The sequence below is a fragment of the Lontra canadensis genome, unplaced genomic scaffold, assembly GCF_010015895.1.
Source record: "Lontra canadensis isolate GAN:19392208 unplaced genomic scaffold, GSC_riverotter_1.0 scaffold118, whole genome shotgun sequence".
NCBI lineage: Eukaryota > Metazoa > Chordata > Mammalia > Carnivora > Mustelidae > Lontra > Lontra canadensis.
In genome coordinates this window covers 248752-271276 of record NW_022631112.1, presented here as the reverse complement: position 1 = coordinate 271276, position 22525 = coordinate 248752, and the positions used below count along the sequence as shown (strand labels likewise).

Sequence of the window (22525 nt, the reverse complement as noted above, 5' to 3'; positions counted from 1 at the left end):
ACCCCTCAAAGAACTTACAGTTTGGTAGGAGAGAATGCAGTCTCAACTACATTCTTTCTTACAATGCAGTGTTAGAAGTCCAGGATTATGTTTGTGTACAAGGTTCAGAGGAAACCCAGAAGAAAGAGTGATGAACCTTCAGAGTAAGGAAGTTCTAGGAAAAGGTGAAGGAAGGGTGGTGGTCAGAGAGGGCTTCCTGGAAGAAGTTCCACCTGAATTCAAGAACTTGGAAATATGATTAGGTTTCCACCAGGCAGAAAAGATGAGGGAAGGAGGGTATTTAGTTTGTGATTTGGAAGTATCCCAAGGGGCGAATTGGATGTCTTGTTCCTCACTCTGTTTTGATTCTGACTGACTTGTATGGCTACTGTATGCACATAAAGACTGAAAATAAGACAAAGAACTTTCTAGTTTCTTAAGGCCTCTAGAAACTGTCTCCATTATAGCATTGGCAGTTCCTCTTCCTGGACTTAATTTATTAACTAGACTTTCAACATGATGTAGCTGAACATAACTGGCCTTTTAAAGTCATCCTTGCAAGGAGAATGACTATATGTTGGTTTATCTCGACCAGGAGAAAAATAAAAAGTATGAAGGGGAAAAAAATTCCCTATTAAGTTTTATAATTATAATATGAAAATTCAGTTAATTTCTTTTATCATGGTGAGTCATTAAAGACTGAAGTAGGTTCCCAGCCTTTTGTTTCCAGAACAATCCCCTAGAGGCTTAGTGCTCCGTCATCCGAATGGGCCTGATTAAAGCGGGGAACCTCTATCTTCAGATTACTGCCCTCCGTCATTAGCATTACGTTATCTTGCTCTTCAGACTGATTTTTAATTTTTATGCTTGCAATTATAAATGATTTACAGGGACATTCATCGCCCGACCTGTCCTGAGTCATTAAATTCACCTAGGTTGAATGGCCCGATGTGCACCTGAAATTAACCAAATCAGTGACATTATCTTGCTGGAGTTTTTCAGAGGCTTTAGAAAGAGAGGAGACTCCTTTCTCCCTCTCAACTCCTTGGCTTAATGGGAAAATATTTTTAATTGATAAGAGAGGTAATTAGCCAAGGCTAAGAGGTGCACACTAATTGTGCAGTATATTTTGCAGAGTTAGTTTGGCTGTGGTTTCTGGTATAGAAGGGAAGATGACCCAAATACGGACCTGGCCGTAGTCACATGAAGCTAGTTTGAATGAGTTTTATCTCCCTCAGTGAAGTTCAGGGGAAGAACTGTGCTAACGTTTATTGGGCACCTACTACGTGTCAGAAACAAGAACTCTCACAACACGCCTTTGCTCCTCTCACTGTTGTAATCTGTTCTATTATAAGGAATGGAAACTTCACAGGGAATGGAGACTGGGGTGTCACTCAAGCCAAGGAAAACCGAACCAAGGGCAGGCTCTCCCCTGCTCTTTTTCTCATTCAGGAGCCGTCATTGTTCTCATTCTGATTCTTTCTTATCTGTTTATCTCAAAGCTCTCTTTTCTCATGCCTGGCTTCCTCTGCTTATCTCTTTTGTCCTTGGGCACAAAGAGCTGTGCCAACCCCATTCATTCACTCAGGGCCTGTAGCACCCACCAATGGCTTGGTAAGAGAATTACTCTTCTTAGTTGAAATTCTCTGTAGAACATCAGTGGTTTCTGATCACTAGTGATTTTTCTTCCCTTGGGTCAGGAATATATCCCTGGTCCACTGTGGCCAGAAGGGACAGAAGTTGTAGGCAAGACCACTAGAATGAGGATAATGCATCCTTAAAACAGGTGTGGTCCTTCCCATTTTCCAGATGAGGAAACTGAGGCTTATTTGTTAAGGGTCATATAGCTAGCACAAATCAGAGGCAGGAACTAGGGACCAGTTGGTACTGACTCCAGTCTCCCGCCTTCCACTTGATGTGCTGAGTCTGCAACATCCATTTGTTCCACAAGCTATAAGAACAAGGATGTTCGGGAGCCTGGTGGAGTGGAGGTTAATTTGGGTAGGGATCCTGTGACCACTTTGGCAGTGTAAGCAACACCACCTTGCCCCATTTTCTTAATTCCATCTCTGTCTGTTCAGGGACATTGAAATAGCACATCCCATCCTCCTAAACTCAGAGATGAAAAAGGAGACATCTTGTATGTCTTGAGCTGTGGAAACAGCCTAAAAAAAATCTGGTTGGAGAGTCACAGAAGATACCTGTGGGGCTCTGACAGTGAAGCTTGATAAGAAAGGGGACAGGAAATCAACAGTTTTCTCACTGCCAGAGAATGGAGACCTGTACCTCCATTTACTGGCTCCGACACTGAGTATCTGGGTGACGTTGGGCAATTACTTCACCTTCTGATCCTCTGTTTCCTCATCTGTAAAATGAAGCTGATGTAGTTACAAAAACTAGATGAGTCAGTGTGTGCACCAGCAAGAACCGTCTCTCACACGGTAGTCGTCCTGTGATTGTTAATTCTTCCCTCCTCCCTGTCTTATCAAGACCCTAAGGCCCTGGCCTCTTAATAATTATAGCCTTGGTATTAGCCATTGCTCTGGGTCTGAGAATCCCCTGGAAAGTTCTGCTAATCAAGGGCCTTCAGCCTTTATTTATCCAGCATCCCTTTCCTCCTTAGGTAACAGCACCCTCTTACTTGGTGAGAAATGCCCCTTTCTTCCTTGGGGTTCTGGCAAAGCTGCCAATTCAGTAGGACACCAGGCCTGGGCGGCCATGACACCCATCTGCCTGGCCCTGCTGATTGGACCAGAGATGGCCACATGAGAGTTTATATCCAGACATGGGCAGGCTGCAGCTCACTCCCTTTTCGGTGAGTGTTGAGCTGGGAAGATATGGCCTTGCTGCAGGAGGCCATGTCCCTTGGAGCAAACGGAAGCAGAGTTAGATAGGAAAGCAGGACAGGGCTAATTTCTGTGAACATTGCTTCAATCCCGTGTCCTGAGGCTACTCTTAAACTTCCCAGTTCCATGAACCAATAAACTCTCCTTTTCCACAGCCTTTTGAGCTGACTTTCTATCACTTTTAACTGAAAGAGCTTTGGGGAGAACAGGCTGAGTTTCTTCTGGTCAGGTGCTTGGGTGAGGTTTATGGCCCAGTGATAACCTTCCCAGACAGAGCCTTTTGGCTGCTGGAGTCCACAGAAGGCCCCCTGTAGGAGTGGTGCTGCCACGGTGATGTTCTCTTTGCTGTCGCTCATGCTCTTCCAGAGTGTACGCCCGAGCTCTGAGCCCCCTGCCGTCTTCCTTCCCTCCCGAGCTATAACATGAGCTCAGTACCTTCTAATCCACCAGCACCGTTGGCAGCCATGGTCCAACACCTCCTATTCATCTCTGCCTGGATACCACTTAAAAAGTATGCTCCATTTCCCTCCGCAAAACCATTTAATTGGATTATAGATGCTTGCGCTCACAATTTCTTCATCATTACGAACCATCATTGATGAGATGAAATGTGCTTTCAGTGGCAGCACTGGCACCGGAAGTTCTCTGATCCCACCTCTGTGTCCAGATGCTTGCTCTCAGTTGCATCTCAAACCCGTACCTTCGTATGTGCCCCAATCAGAGCCTCCCCTGTCCTTCTCATGGGCCGGCCTGCCTGCCTGCCTGTCCTTCACCTGGGTATTGAGCCATCTGGAATTTCTCTTTTCTAGCCCATTTCCAAACCAATTCTCTTTCATAAATTCACTACATTCTCCTGAACCAAATCCATGGTTTCTTCGTGAGGCTGTCTCGAGGGATGGACTTTGGAGTCAGATAGACTTATGTTTGGATTACATTGCTATCTGTTGCTAGTTATGTGACTCTAGACAAGCCTCAGTTTTCTTACCTATAAAATGGAGATGTATTGGGGTCCCCAGGCAGGCCTGAGAGGAGATTCAGATACATTTGGCTTGTGATGTCTGGGAATAGCTCCCTCCTCCTGGATCCATCGCTACTCAAGTATTTCCAGTGGAGCCCTACTTCCTCTCTCATTTTCTCCTTCCGGACTCCTAGGAAATCAATGTCTCCTGGATATTCTCACACTCCTTGGACCCCTCAGTCTTGTTCTTCTCTAAGCTTTCTTCTTTGTGTGCCTCTGTCTTAAGTTGGGTTCTCCTAGAAGACGACTTTGGAACAAGGGTTGGAGTGTAAGTGGTTTACTTGGGAGCTGATCCTAGGACAACCAGGTAGAATAGATAGACATGTGAGGCTGTGAAGTGAAGGAAGTCAGAGCAGATAGGAATGAGGAGGTAACTGCTGTGGGCAGTGGGGGCTCCATCCCAGGGAGACCCCTGGGAGGTGGTGCAGGACACACCGGAGTGAGGAAACTAAGCTAGTTCCCCTCTGCCTCCCATCACATGACCCAGGCATTTGTGGCTGTAGCAAGCTCAGCCCGAGAGAAGGCCCTGGGAAGAGAGAGTCAGCAATATGCCATGAGCACATTTGGAAACAGGGAGTGCTGAGCAGAAATGGGCAGGCCACTGAGGGCATCTGCCATGGCCCCCGAAGGGTTTGCCCTCTCTTCTCTGCCTCCATTCTGTGCTCTCCATGCGCCTGCCACACGCTTTATGACTTCACCAGCCCTCTATGTCCCAGCAACTCCCCAAGTTCTGGCCCCAGCTACACCCTCTTTGGGTCCCACTGCCACTGAGCCTCTCCCCCGGGCTGTCCCATAGGCATCTCGAAGGAAGTACCGACAAAGCCATGCTCATCATCCTTTCCTTGTGACCCTACCCCAAACCAGATCTTCCCTTTATAGTTCCATTCTTGGTGGACAGCATCACTCTATTTCCATTCTCCTAAGCTAGAAATTTCAGAGTCATCTTTGTGCAGCAGCCCCGTGATTCATCCTCTCATCATCAGATTCTTCTGCTCCAGCCTATCCTATGTTTAGCTGCCAGAACTCTGTTCGTACACATGGCTCGCACCACGTTCCTGTAAAATTGTCTAGTATCTGTTGTAAAAGACACCCTTGAGCTATCAGTCTTGCTCTGGTAACCCTCATAACTTACCCCAAATGCACAAAAATGGGCCGATAGCCACCATATCATCCCTAAGATTATCCCCATTCTCAACATCACGGTTCACTGGACAAGCAATTCATTGGTCAGATTCCCCCAGGGATTTTGAATTGGAGCTAAAAGTTCTTAACTAGAGAGAAAGAGTAACTTGAGCCGGGGATGGCAGTATTTGCTTGGACGCATGGCCCAGGCTTGGCCAACCAGGGTTCTCCACTCCTAGGCTACAGTGATTGGTTCAGAAGTGGTCCGTGGCTGAACACCAGGCCAGTTGGTCATCCCCTGAACTCCTGCTGGAACTTTCAGATTACAGTCTTGCTTCTGGCTGCGAACATTAGCTCTGCAGATGATTTCAGTGGAGAGTGGCCATCTTTGTCTGCACTTAAGGAGAGCGTTTTGGAAAATGAAGCCAACACAGAAAGTGAAGTGAAATAGAGTGTCAGGACCCTGATAATGTCCCTCGACCCCTGCATCTAGCAGTACCAGAAGGTGTGTGTTCATCTTAGATTCCCTATATTTTTTATTGTGTTAACCTGTATAACATAAAATTTAACATTTAAACCATTTTTAAGTGTATAGTCCAGTGGCACTAAGTACACTCCCAGTGTTGGGCACCCGGGATCCCAACCATCCCAGACCTTTTTCGTCTTCCCAAACTGAAACCGTTAAACAGCAACTCCCCATGTTTCCTTCCCCTCAGCCCCTGGCAATTACCATTCCACTTTCTGTCTCTGTGGTTTTGACAACTCTAGGGGCCTCATATCTATGGACTCATACAATGTTTGTCCTTTTGTGAGCAGCTCATTTCACTTACCACATCTTCAGGGTTCACTCAGGTTGTAGCATATGCCAAGACTTCCCACTTTTGAGAGCCAGTTCATTTCTTTTGGCTTGAACTGTTTTGAGTTATGTTTCTGCCACTTATGACCAAAAGAATCCTGGGTAATACAAAATAGATGCGAAGAGAGAAAGAAAAAATAAGACAAAAGGTAGAGGAGAGTTCCGCTAGAAAGCTTCTACCTCTTTCTAAGCCTGACTGTATGAGGCCCTTGAGGTCTCTCAAGACACATGACCATCTCTCTCTCTCTCTCTCTCTCTCTCTCTCAAATGAATTCATTTCTGTTTAAATGGGGAGTTGTACCCAACACGCTTCCTTGTTCCCTCTAACATAAAGCCGGAACTCTTCCAGCATGGGATAAAGGGCCTCCTTCTTCAAGTCCTATCACCTTCAAGAGGATCCTATTCTTAATTCTCACCAAAGCCCTTAGCATTTATCAAATAATTCAGCATTTTTTTAAAGATTTGTATTTATTTATTTGACAGAGAGAGTGAGAGACACAAGCAGGTAGAACAGCAGAGGGAGAGGGAGAAGCAGACTCCCCACTCACCAGGGATCCTGATATGGGGCTCAATTGCAGGACCCTGGGATCATGACCTGAGCCGAAGGCAGTTGCTTAACCAACTAAGCCACCCAGGTGCCCCTAATTCAGCATTTTTGATGCTTCCCTGCCTTATGCTGTCCTCTCTGCCCAGAATGTCTCTCTTTTTCTAGGCAGAGAACTCCTATATACCCTTCAAAACCCTGCTTCAGTGTTACCTCCTCTCCAGTTTCTCTGACTTCTTTTTTATTCTCTCAAGCCACAGATACTTTGTACTGCAACTGTTAATAGATTTCTTAGTCTTTAGATTAAGAGCTCTGAGAGGGCATGGGTTGTATTTGCTTCTTTATATCCTAGGACATAGCCCAGTGACATATGTTGAATAAATAAATATAAAAAAATTACTTGCTCAAACTCAGTACTTGATATCTAAATAATTAGTGCACCGAGGGCTTTAAAAACATTGCTTACCATCTAAGTAGGTAAAATATGTTCCCTGAAAACTTTTTAAAGAAGTTGTTATTCTTGGGGGCACCTGGGTGGCTCAGTGGGTTAAGCCTTTGCCTTCAGCTCAGGTCATGATCTCAGGGTCCTGGGATTGAGCCCCGCATCGGGCTCTCTGCTCAGCGGGGAGCCTGCTTCCTCCTGACTCTCTGCCTGCCTCTCTGCCTACTTGTGATCTCTCTCTCTGTCAAATAAATAAATAAAATCTTTAAAAAAAAAAAAAAGAAGTTGTTATTTTCACTATTAATAAAAATCCAGAGTGAATCCTAAACCCAGTACAGACAGATTTAGCAAATATTTCAAAGAGTGGAAACCCAGATAAATGATTCTTCACCATATTTGGTCAGATGTGGAATAGCATTTTTCCATCATCTAACTTGCACTTTGCAGTGTGTGTTCTTTTTAAGGATATACAATGTAGATTACTTGCTAATTACGCTGGATTATCCTTTAATCCTTATACTCCTGGGTGAACGCAAGAAATGATGGGTCATGACATCATGTAATAATTCACCCTCTGTTGCTCTCTGGCATTGTCTCTTTCTTTTCCATATCCCTTGCCTTTGTCTCCCACTGATGTATTGGGAAGACATTTGAGCTGGACAGTCCAGCTGAATGAGACATTTTGTTAATGTGCCTTCTCTTTAGGTTGCTTTAGAGTAAGATATTTTTGTTCTTGTGGAACACATAAAACCCTCTCATAGTCTCCTCTGGCCTACCACAGCTTTTGAAAGAAAAGAAGATCTTTGCCATTTGGTAGGAGAGAGTGAGAAGCAGGCTCCTCGCTAAGCAGGGAATCCAACACAGTGTTCCATCCCAGGACCCCAAGATCATGACCTGAGCCAAAATCAAGAGTCAGACGCTTAACTAAGTCACCCAGGCATACCCCACAAAAGTAACTTTTTAAATTTTAGTAATATATATTCTCATTTAGGTCAATTTGGAAAATTCAGAAAAAGATAAACAAGAAAGGCATCATCATTAACAATCCTATAATCCCATGATGAGAGCCTGATTTTGTTAAGATATTGGTATATCTGCTGCTGCTAAGATATTGGTTTATCTCCTTCCATTGTATTATTATTTTCTAAAACAGCCTCACTATCATGGCATAAAATAAGCTGTGCTTACTGAAAGCATACAGTTTGATGACCTGGAGCATAATTCCACTTGTGAAACCGTCACTGCAACACAGATAATGAACGTCACCCCAGAGTTTCCTGGTGCCCCCTTGCTCATCCGTCTCCTCCCCACCCCCAGGTATCCACTGATCTGCTTCTCTCACTAGAGATTCAGTTGCATTTTCTGGGAATTTTTGCAAGTGGAATCATACAGTATGTACTCTTTTTTTTTTTGTTGGTTTTGTTTTGTCTGGCTTTCACTCAGCATACAATTATTTTTAGTTTCATCCACATTGTTGTGTGTTCATTCCTTTTTAATTGTTGGCTGATATTCTATAGCATGGAGGCACTGTGATTTGTGGACCTGTGGACCAACTCTGGGTTGTTTCCAGCTATTATAAATGAAGCTGCTGCAAATACTCGTATACAAGAATTTATGCACATGTATGTGTTTGTTTCTCTCGGGTGAATACCTAGCAGTGGAATGGCTGGGTCGTACGGTAGGTGCCTTGTTCACTTTGTTTCAGGAAACTGGCAGAGTATTTTCCCAAGCAGTTGCAAAGTTTTACATTTCCATCGGCAATCGGGATTTACATTTCAATCCTCTGCATCCCCGTTGCTTGGTATAGTCCATCTTTTTTAATTTTAGCCATTCCAATGGGTGTGCAATGGGTATCTCCTTGTGGTTGTAATAATCATCTCCTCAATGACTCATGATATTGACTATCTTTTCATATTTTTATTGCCATTCATATGTCTTCTTTGGTGAAGTATCTGTTCAAATATTCTGCACATTTTAAAAGTATAGCGTATGTCTTTTTATTATTGACTTGCAGGAATACTTTATATTCTAGACCCAAGTCCTTTGTTGGAGCGTTTTGCCCAATATTTTCTCCTAGTCGTGGCTTGCCTGTTCATTTTTTCTAATAGTAGGTTTTGAGGAGCAAAAGATACTGATTTTGGTAAAGTCCTGTTTATTGATTTTTTTCTTAATAGCTTGTACTTTTTGCATCCTATTTAAGAAAATCTTTGATAAACCCCAAACCACTAAGATTTCCTCCTGTGTTTTCTTCTGAATGTCTTTTAAATTTCAGATCTTAAATTTTGATCTATGATCCACTTTTTAATTTTTGTATATGATGTGATGTGTGGATCCAAGTTCGTTGTTTTGTTTTGCATATGGTTCTCCGGTTCCAGCATTTTGAATAATTTTATATCATCTCTTTGTACATGTGCCATGATGAACTTGGTATCTCTGCTGTGTCATTGAGTAGTTGTGTGGCTTTTTACAAGTCACTCTGACTTTCTGGATCTCAGTTTACTAATCTGTAAAATGGGCATATAGTTACTGGCCCTATCTATCTGACAGTGGTTATAGTGATTGGCTTGAGATAAGTAATATTGCTCATGATTTTTTTTTTTCTCTGACATGTTGGAAACTTGAAAGTCAGCCTTGATTCTTCCTTTACCATCATGGCCACACTCAGGCACTTCTAGATATTTCTTGAATCCATTGTCTTCTCACAACTCCCACCCTCATTATCCTCATCGGGTCAGTCTCTTTTCTCATCCAGACTATTGCAATATCCTACAAGCTGGTCTGCTGCCCCTGGATTTTCTGCCTTCTGACCTGACCTCTCTGCTGCCTCCAGGGTGAGTCATCAGACCTTGTTGGTCGGGTTATCTTCTGCTTACGCTGTATTGTCTTCAGACTCAGGTCTGAGCTCACACCCAGGGACTCCGTGCTCTGCCCTGCCTCTACTCCAGCCTCATCTCCCACTGCTCCCTGCTGATAGTGTATGTGCAAGAACACACTCCCTCCCAGCCCCCCGAATCCCCGAGCCCCCACAGACACGTCACTTACTTCCATGCGCCTTGACTCTAGCTGTGGGACTTGCTATTTTTCTGTGCTTCTGTTGATCTCTGGGAGCGACCTCTGTGGCCTTCACCACACTGCGCTGTAAGTACTATTAGTGTCACTCCCTTCAGAAGGTAGGTCGGTCAAGGAAAGGCACTGTTGCTTTATGCATTGTTATTTCTTGACATCCAGCGTAGAGTCTGGCTCAGAGTAGAGCCAAGAATTATTTGAAGATCTAAACATGATACCAGACAAAGGATGACTGTTTTTGTGAAGAATTAGGGCAATTCAGGGCAGAAATGGCTCTTGGAAATCATCCAGGTGAGCATTTCCTCACCCAGATTCAGAGCCGGTGACTATAGAAACTTTCCACTCATGTCTCTGGAAGGAGGGAAAGGTAAAGGGGAGAGGGCTGGAGGTAATGTAGGGCATTACTTACTCTTTGGTCTTGGTGGAGATCATTGGTGGATACTAAATAGGAAGGTAGGAGGTGGATGGAAAGTTATGAAGGACAGTATTTGAGAACGAGACTAAGATAATCTCAGTATCTCCCCACAAAGTACTTGTTAAAAGGAAAAATAAAAACTAGAGTAGAGGCATGGCTGGATGGCTCCGTCGGTTAAACATCCTGACTGTTGATTTCAGCTCAGGTCATGATCTCAGGGTTGTGAGACTGAGCCCCATGTCAGGCTCCGTGCTTAGTGGGGAGTTGGCTTGAGATTCTCTCCCTCTCCCACCCCCTGCCAACATGTGTGCATGCACCCGCATTCTCGCTCTCTCAAATAAATAAATAAATAAATAAATCTTAAAAAAAAAAAACCCAGAACAGATATACAAGAATGTAAATATATTTACTGCCACTGAACTATACTTAAAAATGGTTAAAATGATCAATTTTGTGTTGTGTATAGTTTACCACGAAAAAATAATAGACAAAGGGAAAAAACTATCTAGTAGAAAAACTGGACAATAAATACCTTAATCAAAGGGTCAAAATTAACATGACTGATCAAAGGCAAATGGACACTGTGGGCCTGTGGATGTGATGCCTGAGAAGGGCCCAGTAGCTCTTACATAGCATTGCAGCAAAAATGCAAACCCCAGTCCAACCCTGAGGAGTCCCCAGGGAGACCCCCAGTTAAGGGTCATGCTGTGCAATAACTGGCCCATATTCTCCAAAAAATATCAGTGTCATAAAAGGTAAGGCCTGTCCCAGGTTAAAGGATGACAACTCAATGTCATACATGAGCCCAGATCAGGTCCTGCACCAAAAAAAAGAGAAGTTTTTCTTCTTCTTCTTATTTTATTTTATTTTATTTTATTTTATTTTATTTTATTTTATTTTTTTAATAAAGCACCTTAGAGGGACAGCTGGCAAACATGGAATGTAAACTATAGATTAGATTAACTGTGTTCCTTTTCCTTTCCCTGAGTGTGGTCGCTGTGCTGTGGTTATGGTAGAGGCTCTCCTCATTTTTAGGAAATATGCACTGAACTGTGTGTTTGGAGGGAATGTGCCACAATGTGTACAACCCCCTCTCCAGTAGTTCACGAGTTCTGTGAGTTAATGAAAGCACCTGTGGCAAAGTGTTACCAGTGGATGACTCTGTAGAAAAGATACGCAGGCATCCTTTGTACTGTTATTGCAAATTTTTCATTAAGTTTGAAAGTATTTCAGGGAACCTGGGTGGCTCAGTCAATTAAGCATCTGCCTTTGGCTCAGGTCATGATCCCATGGTCCTGGGATCGAGGCCCACGTCGGGCTCCCTGCTCAGCGAGGAGTCTGTTTCTCCATCTCCCTCTGTCCGTACCCCTGCTCCAGCTCTCTCTCAAATAAATAGGTGAAATCTTAAAAAAAAAAAAAAAAAAGTTTGAAAGTATTTCAAGACAAAAAAGATTTTTATAAGCAGCAGTGATTAAAAATAATTGTAAGAAATTTATTGATTGATGTGAAAACAAATTCATGATATATAATTGAAGAGAGCAAGTTGCAGTATGACCTTGGTTTTATTCAAAACAAAATAAAGATCTCCTGTTCTAAAGAACAGTCTAGAAAGATGTGTACCAAAATGTCAACTCTGGTCATTGCTGAGTTAGGAAATAAAGGATAATTTAAATGTTTTTCTTTGTGTTTATCTATGTTTTCTATTAATGTGCATGCGTTAATTGTACCATAAAATTAATTATTAAATATTGTGAAGAAACAAATGACCCAAAAAAAGCTTTAAAGTCATGCCCGTGCATGGACTGATGGGGGCCCTCTCAGCTGGGGTACCTACCTTCTTCAGTAACCTCTTATTTGGCAGAAGCTTGACATTCTGTCAACTTCCAGCCTCACCCTGTGGTGATTGAAAAGGAAGAACTCTATATCCCCCACCCTCTGTCTCCCGCAGCTCTACCTTCTCAAGACAGAGCCTCAGAAAGCCCCTTCTCATGTATTTGGTATTCTAGCTTGCTCTTCGTGTGTTCTCAGTGTTTCCTGCTACCTGGCAGATTTCAGGGAGGTTTTTCAACTGCTTTCCAGTCTCCTGCAATTTCTCCTGATAGCAAGATGCTGGATGTCAGGCCCTTCACTGAGCGCTATGCGTGAGGGAAGTATCACCCACCTCCTCCTAGTTCCACTCGCATCTGCTCTCAGCAGGTGCAGGACTGATCACTTCATCCCTGGCCTGCTGAATTTGAGGGTTTGGAAGATGGAGCACTCCCTTTTCAGAGATGCCTTCTTTGGAATCTCTCTCTCCAGGAGCAACTCCAGCAAGGACAAAAAGCACGACAGTTATAACATTGTTAGTGTGTAGATTAAAAATTTCTCTCTACCCTAGTCTGTCCTGCAGGGCTATCTCTCTCATGGTTGATTCGGCTTCTGGATGTCCAAAAAAATCAGATCATCATCTACCACATTTACCCTGTAAGACTGTGTTTTCCTGTTAATTGAGCATCATGTCACGGTCTTCTTATTTTTATTCAAAATGTTTTAATGAATTTGTTACACTTCCTTTGTCTTCTTGTCTTGAATTCTTCATCAGACCCTTTAACGTTCAGTTTCTGAACATAGATTTGGAGATTTTTGCTTGTTATATATTGTATCTTTTGAGACATGTTGGATTTTCTTGTCATTTTGACGCTGATTTACCAGAATGAACTTCCTGAGAGAACACTGTTGCGGAGAAATTGTTCTGCTCTCACAGTAGATCATTGTCATTCGTTTTGCTCAGTTTGGGGACCCAGACGCTGTGGAAATTACAATGGTGATGATCTGCGGCTCACTGGGTCTGGGCATTTTCCTAATGTGAGCCACTGCCAGCTCATTACATCAGCTTCTTGAGGAGATAGGCAACCTGGTTTAGAAGTATCATTTTTCTTATTTTATTTTTTTTTTATATTGCCAAGTGACAAGATAAACATAGCAGTGGTAAAGGCTTGCTTAAATATTTGTTCAGGCTCAAGTCTTCCTGGACCTTAGTTCTAAGGAATCTTTCTTGTTGCTTTTTTCTTGACATCATTTGTCCTTTAAAATAAAGCCAATATTTCAGCTAAAACTAATCAAAGGAAAAACTCAGTATTCTTCAGGTCAAGCCTGTTCAAAATATCCCTTTCATCCCTTTGGAAAACAAAACAGCTTACAAGTTTGCAAATGAATTTATTTGCATGGGCATTCCCTGGAGGTTTGGAATAATATTCTTCTTAAAGTACTTGGAAGACTTGGACCTAAAATTATACTTGGCTAGAAAGTGGGAAAATAGCCCCAAAGGCTAGAAAGGAGTCGGAGGAGGCCCCGCTCTTGCTGTAGGTGCTGTTACCACCAAACACTGACCTTTGTGAGAGGCGGAAGCCAATCAGCCTGGAAGACCCAGGTTTGGGTCCTTTGAGCCCCTCCCTGAATGTGTCTGGAGCCACAACTTTCCCTCTCAGCGCCGCCACCCAGCCAGGTTCTCAGCATCCCCTCGTGTCCTCCCTGCTCGCTCTTCACTCACTCTTGCCTTCCCCAGCCTGTGCCCTGGAGGCCTGCGCTTGAAATGCAAGAGGGATCAGGACTCTGGTTCCCCTCCTAGAGCACCGCAGTGGGCTCCTCCCTCTGTTAGGGCTGAAATCCAGCTCGTGCAGGATTGGGCCCAACCCTCGTCTCCCTTGACCTCCGCAGCCACGCTCCCCTCCAGCCCTGCAGTCCCTCCTCAGGGCCTCCCCAGCCTCCCTTCCATTCCTTAGAAGCTCTGCATTCCCGCCTTACTTAATTTTCAGAAAAATCCACTCAGGACTGTGTTCTGAGTGTTCATTCCTGTTTTGGGGATGAGAAAAAAACTGAGACTCTGGGACACTGAGTGACCCATTGAAACAGTGGCAGGGCCAGGAGTCCAACCCAGGTCTCGTGATGTTAGCTCTCACCCAGTCTTCTACGTGCAGGCTGTGTGGCGGGGCATGGCTGACACGGGGACTTGCTTACGATTAATTTCAGTTAGCCCCAGTCTGAAATGGTCCTGTAAAGGCAATATTCAGATAGGCTCAACTAAAGACAGATTATTTCTAGAAACACACATAGTGCATTCCTAAGAGTCCTTTCCATCATCTTAATCTTTTAACTTCATACGTGCTCACATGTAGGGTATTTTCTCCCAAGTCTAGATTTCTAAATGTCTGTATTTCTCCTTGTAGCCACAGGACTTCCTAGAGCCACCCAGGCAGGGACCTCCTTGTACAGAGTCCCAAGAGCTGACACTCCCTTCAGCTGCCCACGTGACGCTTCTGGAGGACTTGGCATGGTCATCGGGTCATGATGCCAAGCTTGTGCTTATTCTTAGTTTCAGGAGTGTGGGATAGACTTTTTGCCAGAATCCTGCTCTGGCATTCCAGGTAACTGACCATAAGCTAAGGCCCATTCTGCTATTTATAGTGACTGCCGAAAATAGCCTTGTCCCTTTGAAAGGTGTGCCTGTGCCATATGCCCACTGGCCTCCTACCATGTGAAAGATGCTTCCCTCCAGACGTCACATGGCAGCAGGGCTTCTGACACAGACCCAGAAGCACCAGAGCCTGGGGAGATGCTGGTGTGGGGCCTCAGCACAGGGCTCAGGGTAGAACCGAGTTAGGGACTCACGGAGGCAGGAGCTTAGGAACAGGGGAATGAGGCAAGACTGAATCCAGCTGTTGGAGTGGGGTACAGAGTCAGGGTAGAAACATGAGCATGGCTGGTCTCATCCTGAACCATGAATATAGCAGAGACCCACCAGTCCTTACCCCTGGCCTGGGACTTAGTCTGGGTGTGAAGGGTTAATGGACCCAGCTGAAAGGGCTGGGGTGACCAGTTGAGTGTAGGCAGACCATGTTCCTTTCTAGCTGCACGCAGGGGAACAGCCTACTGCATCTCTCTGAGCCGTTTTCTTATCCAAAGCGGTGGGCCCAGAGGAGCCGCTGCTGTGCTAGGTGTGTGCATCAGAATGCCCTAGAAGCATGTCGGAATCAGGATGCTGGAACCCTCCTTGCAGACTGGTTCTCCAGGGGGGTCCGGGAGGATCCTGGGGATCTGGAGGTTTCCCAGGTTCCCTAAGAGACTCTGGTCCACACCAGTGTGGGAGAGCCCCTGTACTAGATGGACACGAGGGGTCTTCCCTAACAGCCCCGTGTTCTCAAGTTTGCCTGGTCGGCGGTAAGAGAGAACAGATGGTAGGCATTGGCCTCACACAGTAGTCAGGCCGCGTCAGAGACAGTCACTTCATCAGTTGCTCACTGCACACCAAGAAATCACCAATCAGGAGCTTCCCCTAAGCCAGTTTTTCACGTGTGTGTTCACCCACTTCTGCTTTCTCTCCCAGGCGACCCCTCTCTCTCCCATGGCTTAATTACTGTCTCTCCCAGAGGTCACAAATGGGGGGTCAGAAAGACAAACCTGGGCTGGCCACACATGAATTTTATTTAGTCTGCCCAATATTTTTTTTTTAAAGTCTGCAGCATTGTGGGGTCAGCCTGCGTATTTACTTCCCGGCTCCCCACAGGCCCACCACGCCCGAGTGTGTTACACCCATCCAGCGTCGTGGCTTTCCGTTCCCTGCCTAGACCCCAATTTTAGATTTAAAGCAGCATCTCAGCTCCTGTCCCCAGACCCAGCCTCTTTCTGAGCATCAGGCACATATAGCCACATGCCTTTTGAGACAGAATCCAGCTGTGTACTTAATGGGAGACCTGGCCTGTAGTGCAGGGCAGGGTAAACATGAGTGATGTTATTATCCCAACTCTGCACCTCCTCTCTGGGTCTTGTGGGCACCTCAGCTCCACCTACAGTGTTAAAAACAGAGCCCAGCACTTTCCTCACCTTCACCCCCAGCCTCTCCGTGTTCCCTCTTTCCACAAATGAATCACCAGAAATTGTATAAGACTGGAAGCCATCCTGGGCCCTTGTGTCTCCCTCGATGGAACTCGACGTCAGACCTTGTGCAAAATCTCTTTTGGTTCCATTCTGTTTTCTCCATCTCACGACCACCATCCTAGCTCACGCCACCATCGTCTTTGCCAGGACTGTGGTAGTTGCTGGATTATTCTCCTGCGGACATTATTGTCTTGGTCTGACCCATTGCTCATTTCAAAGCCATGGTGCATCTGGCCATCTGTGTTCTAGACATTTGGGGCTTGTGTTATCACTGGGATGTGCCTACTACCCTCTCTGGCCTCCGGGTCCTCGCACATGCTGTTCCTCCTCCTGGAGGGCTCTTTCCCCTTACTGTTCACTTGAATAGTTGCTACAGTTTCTTCATGTCCGACTTCAAAGTCACTTCCTATTAAAGACTTCTGTGATACGAAGATCAAGTCAGGGCCCCTGCTACGAGCTCACCGAGCCTCTGTGCCTTCCCTGGCATGGCACTCCCCATGCAGCAGCATGACTGCATGCTCTCTGGACCAAGGCTATGTGAGGGCAGGGGTGGTCATGGTCTCTGCTGCTCTCTTCCAGGCCTAGCACATGCTTGGAACAGAGAAGCATGCAAAGTTTGCTGAGGAAAGGGAGAGAAAAAGAAGAAGGAGAGTTTGGAAGGAGAACCAGAAAGGAACACAACGAGCACCTCCTTCTTGCCAAAGGGAAGACAAGAGCCGACACAGCCCACCTCCAACCCCAGTCTCCTAGAGTTGAGCACTTAAGAGAGCAGGAATTCTCTTATTCAGTGCTGTGTCCTCAGTACCTAACAAAGAGTAGGTGTGCCATGGAGGTCATTCTTAGAACTTCTTGACCTAGACGATAGCCCATAGCAGAACCAGTCAGAGAACTACTACTCTTTTTTTTTGGTAAATATATATATGTATATGTATATACATATACATATACATATATATATTTAATATACATATATATGTATATATGTATACATATATATGTATATGTATATACATATACATATACATATATATATTTAAATAAAATTCATATTCAGACTTTTTTTAAAATAACATTTTTTCCTTATTTCAAAGGCAAATCTTGTTCATTCTGGAAAATTCACACAAGCCAAAAGAAGGAAAAAGTTAGCCAGAAACTCCCTGACGGGATGGCTCCTGAAGACTTTTTTTGGAGTCCATTCTTTCAAAGTTTTTTCTAGGCCATAGTGTGTCAACCGATAGGTCTTATATGACAAATGAGATCAAATGGTACCTACCGCTCTATAGTCTGATCTTTTCTCACGGAACAGCTTCTATGTCAGCAAATGAACGTTATCTAATGTCCCCATGGGTGACATCAACAGGCGCCCAGGGCAGCTGGAACAGGTACTCACCGTGCCCTCCCTGCGTGGGGGCTGGCAGTTTGTTTCTGTGGACAGTGACTCAGTGAATGACTTTGTAGTCAAGCCTCTCTACAAGCCCTGATTGTTCTGTTACAGTGAATTCTCACATTCAGTGTTAATTTTCTCAAGAAAAGAAGATAATAAGACAGCGCGGTGAAGATGTTTAGGTCGCAAGTGGGCCTCTTTGGTAGTGGTTGGGGGTAGACTGTAATTCGGCATTATGCTCTTATTTCTGATCCTGTTCAGCCTCCAAGTTTATCTCAAGTGCAGCCTCATTTCTAGTTCCCCAACTTAAAAAATAAACAAAACACAACCACTGTCCTTTAAAGAGATTATAATCTGATAGCAGAGATGAAAGACATGGTAACCATCTATATAAGAAGTGAGTTTTCACTCCCAACGTAACACAGAAGTTTCTGGCTCTTCACAATAAGAAGCGAGGATAAGATGGAAATGATAACGCTAGTAATAGCTCATGTTTAATGAACACTTACTATGTCCAGGAACCGTTCATGTCGCGCACGGTACTGTGTTAAGTGACATGCACTGCTGATTCTCACTGCTAGCCCACAGGGTAGGGATTACAGTTATGAACATTCTATTGTGAAAATTGAGGTCCAGGGAGGTGAGCTAACTTGCCCACGTAACTCCGTAACTCGGCTAGCGAATGGTGGCCCTTTGAGGCTAGAGCCCTTCACTCTGGAACACACATCCTTGGGCTGGGAGAGACGGTCATGAGGCCTGAAATAAGCATTGCGATTCAACCTTCTAGATATTGCGGCCTGAGGACCGGCTTGCTGACGTCCCCCATGGTGGGGTTCATGGTGACCAATCAGTGTACCTTCCACACACCCATCGGCTTTCCTCAGGTCCCAGTGGCTGCTTTGGCCGTGGAGAAAGTGGGTCACTCCAGTGTGTATTACCGCCTGGCTCTGTTCCCACCCAAGACCACCAACGAGCTGCCTTCTGTAAATCTCTGCAACCTCAGGGATGGCTTTTTCTTTGGCGACCCCAAGCTGGCCCATTTTGACTCTTTGGCCTGTACCACCGGGTCTTCAGTCCATGTCTTTGTGAATCCAGCCACAAGCAAGCCAACGGGCCTTCCAGAAGACTTCAAGAGGGGCCTGCAGAGGTTAATGAGCCCAGCTTCCATGTGAATCATCTGTATGTGGCATATCGCCTGTCAGAAAATAAAATTCAGATGATTTTCTAAACGAGTTCTTTGGATTCTGTGGCATATCTTTTAATTCTTAAAATGACTGTCAGTTAAAAGCTTTTAGGACAGAGTCCTCTGGCCCCACCAAAGAAGTCAGGCCAGGGGTAGAGAGCTTTACACAGCATCTCCCCGAGCCCTCTCAGCCACCCAGCAGGGCAGGTCCGGCTCTTTCTGCCTTTTTCAGGAGAGGAAAAGGCGGTTTGTAGAGTAGAAGCAATGGGCCTGGAGTCATCCAGTGGGCGAGTCCGTCTGACCCTCGTTCCCCCGGGGGAGCTGTCCGCGTGCATCTTTATGGCTAATGTCTTCGCAGCCCGGCCACACACTTCCCTGGTTTGGGATCACTGATCTGACAGGACTTGGTAATAACCATGTGACCTCTATTTTTTTTTTTTTAAAGATATGAACTTTAAAAAACAAAACAAAACAAAAACCCCCGCCTTTCTTCATTGTCCTTAAACAACAAACAAGCCTCTGGCAATTTTCTGATCCACAACCTCGGTTGCTCACTCCTGCCATGGGTAGAGGCCCAGAAGGAAGCACCGATACATCCACTGTCTGCTCTGAACGGTGGGAGGCCCCTGCTGTGGCAGACTGATGAAAATGGTTACCGTGGGCTGCGCGCTGGCTTCCCGAAGTGCTTTACGGGCATTGCCTTGATCGATCCCTCTTCCTGTTCTCCAAGGTAGGAATTACTATTGCCCTTTTTCTGATGTGGTGGTTGAATGAACAGCGGGAGTAGGGGAAGGAGTTCGTCTAACCTGTGCCTCAGTGCAGAGGAAGGAAAACCAGAAGCTGACTCTTTCTGAGCCTCAGTTTCCTCCTCTGAAAACAAGACCCGGAGTGATGGTTTTTCAGTCGGGTCTCTGGGTGGTTTTTTTTGAAAGTGTAGAGGCTCTTTTTTTTTTTTAATATTTTATTTATTTATTTGACAGGCAGAGAGTAGAGGCTCTTTTGATCTGCTCTCAAATTGAGTTCTGAATCGTTGCCACTTAACACACAGAGCTTTGGAATGCTGTCACCGTGATAACAACAGTGCCGAGGGCAAGTCCTTTGTCATTTCATCCAGTCAGTTTCCTCTGGTGGTAGGTGGTAGATCCATCTTGAGAACGCTTAGCACAGGGAGAGAATGCCAACCAGCCGCCTGGTGTCTGCAGGCCTGGCTTGTCTGACTGCAGCCGTGTGACCTGCTTGGAAAGGAAAAACTTTTCTGTGTGTGTCACTTTTCAGTCCTTGTGATTCCTGCATGTGCCTTATCTCATGCATCTTTGTGACTACTCTGAGAGCTGGGTATTATTATTATTATTATTATTATTATTATTATTATTATTATACATGTCAGAATAGGCCTTTCAGGAGGAAAGTGACCTACCGAGATGACAGAACTGTGTAGCAGAGCTGGAACTCAATCCAGCCAGACCTCTGGACCTGTCTTTCCAAGCTACCAGCTCTGCATCTTACCCCAGTGGTCCTGAATTCTCAAATTACACCATGAGTAGCCACCAGTTTTTAAAATGGTAGGAATATTAGCAGTGGATTTACCAAGAGGCTCTTTAACTGGGGGCAACATAGTGGGGTGATTAAGAGGGTGGGGTCCCCCATCAGAAGGGGACCTGGATTTGTATCCTGGCCCTGCCATTTCTAACTAGGAGAACATTCTTTGACATGCGGCACTGTCACTCCTGACCACACCGGCTTGCCTGTGTTTGACTCTCACCCCTGAGCCCCCATACCACAGCTGCCATTGACGACTGGCCTAGAGAAGCCTCTTTAAACCACTGAGGTGGTAGGGTTGTCTGTTCCCACAGCAAAGCCCAGCTTATCTCTCTTTCCTACAGGTACCAGCCTCATAGGTTGTGACGAGGGTTCCAGGAGAAATGTGTGGAAGAACTTGGCTTAGTGGCTGGTTATGGCTATTAGTGTAAGAGAAAAGAAATGCTATGTGCTCTCGCTACACAAGCACCTTGAAGGTGGGAAGTAACCAAGCCTTATATTCATTTTCTTTCCCACGCCTCAGTGGCTAGATGCACACTGTTTTCTATTTTATTTATTTTTTTTTAAAGATTTATGTATTTACTTGAGAGAGAGCATGAGTCGGGGAATGGGCAGAGGCAGAGGAAGAGGGGGAGAGAATCCTTAAGCAGACTCCCCATTGATCGTGGGGTCCCACGCGGGGCTCGATCCCACTACCCTGAGATCATGATCTGAGCCAAAGTTGAGTCTGACACTTAACTGACTGAGCCACCCAGGCACCCCTATTTTCTATTTTACATGAGAAAAATGATAGAGGTACTGAAAGCACATGGGATGCCGGGATGCCTCCTACCTAGGGTATGAGGCATTGAGTACCTTGGGTACATTGAGCCAGCCTCAGACTGTGGAACTGGCCCGAATTGAGAGTGCAGGTGGATTCTGTGCAAAGAGCTCCAAGTTCAAGTAAACTGCAGGAGTTTAAGTACCGATGACACAATCTTTCCCCTGCCCAAGTTTTTAATACTTCAGCGTGAGCCAAAGCAGTGAACATTACAGCGCTCATTGGTTTTTAGTGGGAAATTCTAGCATTATAAACTTGTTGTAAGACTCCAGAGAGAGCCAAATCCTAGTTGCATATACTTGGGAGGAAGCCAGATTTTATTATAAAGGTGGCAGAATCAATCTAGAAAGACTTTTAAAAACATCCAGTCAGCCATCCACCACTTAACTCCACAAAATATTTTTGCTGGGCGGCTAACAAGTAGCCGTGTCGGTCTTTTTTTGCTGGGCACATCTGAGCAGACAGGATTCATGCCTTTGCTAACAAGAAACAACTACAACAATCCACACAGGTGAAGAAAACCTCCAGGTGTTGCTGATTTCCTAACTACATTTTTTGTTATACTCGAATTCATTCAAAAACCTATAGTAAGAGACAGGCGGTACAAAATGTGTGTTCATGTTTTGCTTGGACAGATTTTGGCTCCTAGCAATTAATGCTTTCAGTCACATTAAGCATATAAATAATGCTTTGTGACACTACAGTATTTCCCATTACAGATCAATTTTGTAGCATTTGTCCATAATCCAACTTGAAATGTTACCTAGGAACAAAATATGTTTTCCTTGAAACAGTCAGACCCTATTAGAAATCTAAGGCTTTACAAATCACCATGTTAACAGTTATGTCCCCTAGCTAAGGTTTTCGTTCTTTTAATAGTGTTAAATTCAGCCCCAGAAGCACTAGTCTCTGTGAGGGTTCTCTTATGTGCACTGACTTGAAAGGAAAAATTTAGTGTTCAAAATATATTTAACATCTTACTTTGCATAACTTCATAAATCAACCAGCAATCCCTTTTGGGATAAAAATAATGTTAGCACCTTTTACAAGTGTTATGCTTCTAATTAGGTTACAAGATATTATTTTCTCATTTTCCAAAAGACAGGTTTTCATTACCAAAAAAAAAGAAGAAAAAAAAAGGTGTCAGCCTTGTTCTGGGCAAGAGAAGTTATTCTCATTCCCGGACCATATAATCATACACTGTGGGTGAGCAAAGAAATAAAGGGGATATGTATCAGCTCTGAAAGTTGGAGCAGTAAGGCTTAGTGCTACCTGGTGGAGATCTGGGGCCAAGAGCACCTGGGTTTGATTCCAGCCCTGCCATTTAATCATTGTGGAGTCAGGCAAATTACTTAACTTTTCATTCAGCAAATGTGAGCTATTTTTTAATTATTTACA

General features: G+C 44.7%; 1 protein-coding gene across 3 annotated transcripts in view; it reads left to right on the top strand.

The window, feature by feature from the left end:
• The window catches only part of LOC116857103, a 176777-nt gene extending 157960 nt beyond the window's left edge, over positions 1-18817 (top strand). For all 3 annotated transcript variants that reach the window (XM_032840946.1, XM_032840948.1, XM_032840947.1), the window contains exon 3: positions 18373-18817. In XM_032840946.1, coding sequence (XP_032696837.1) covers positions 18373-18757 — 385 coding nt within the window. In that variant the 3' untranslated portion in view covers positions 18758-18817. The remainder of the gene's footprint in view (positions 1-18372) is intronic.
• The last annotated feature ends 3708 nt before the right edge of the window (positions 18818-22525 follow it).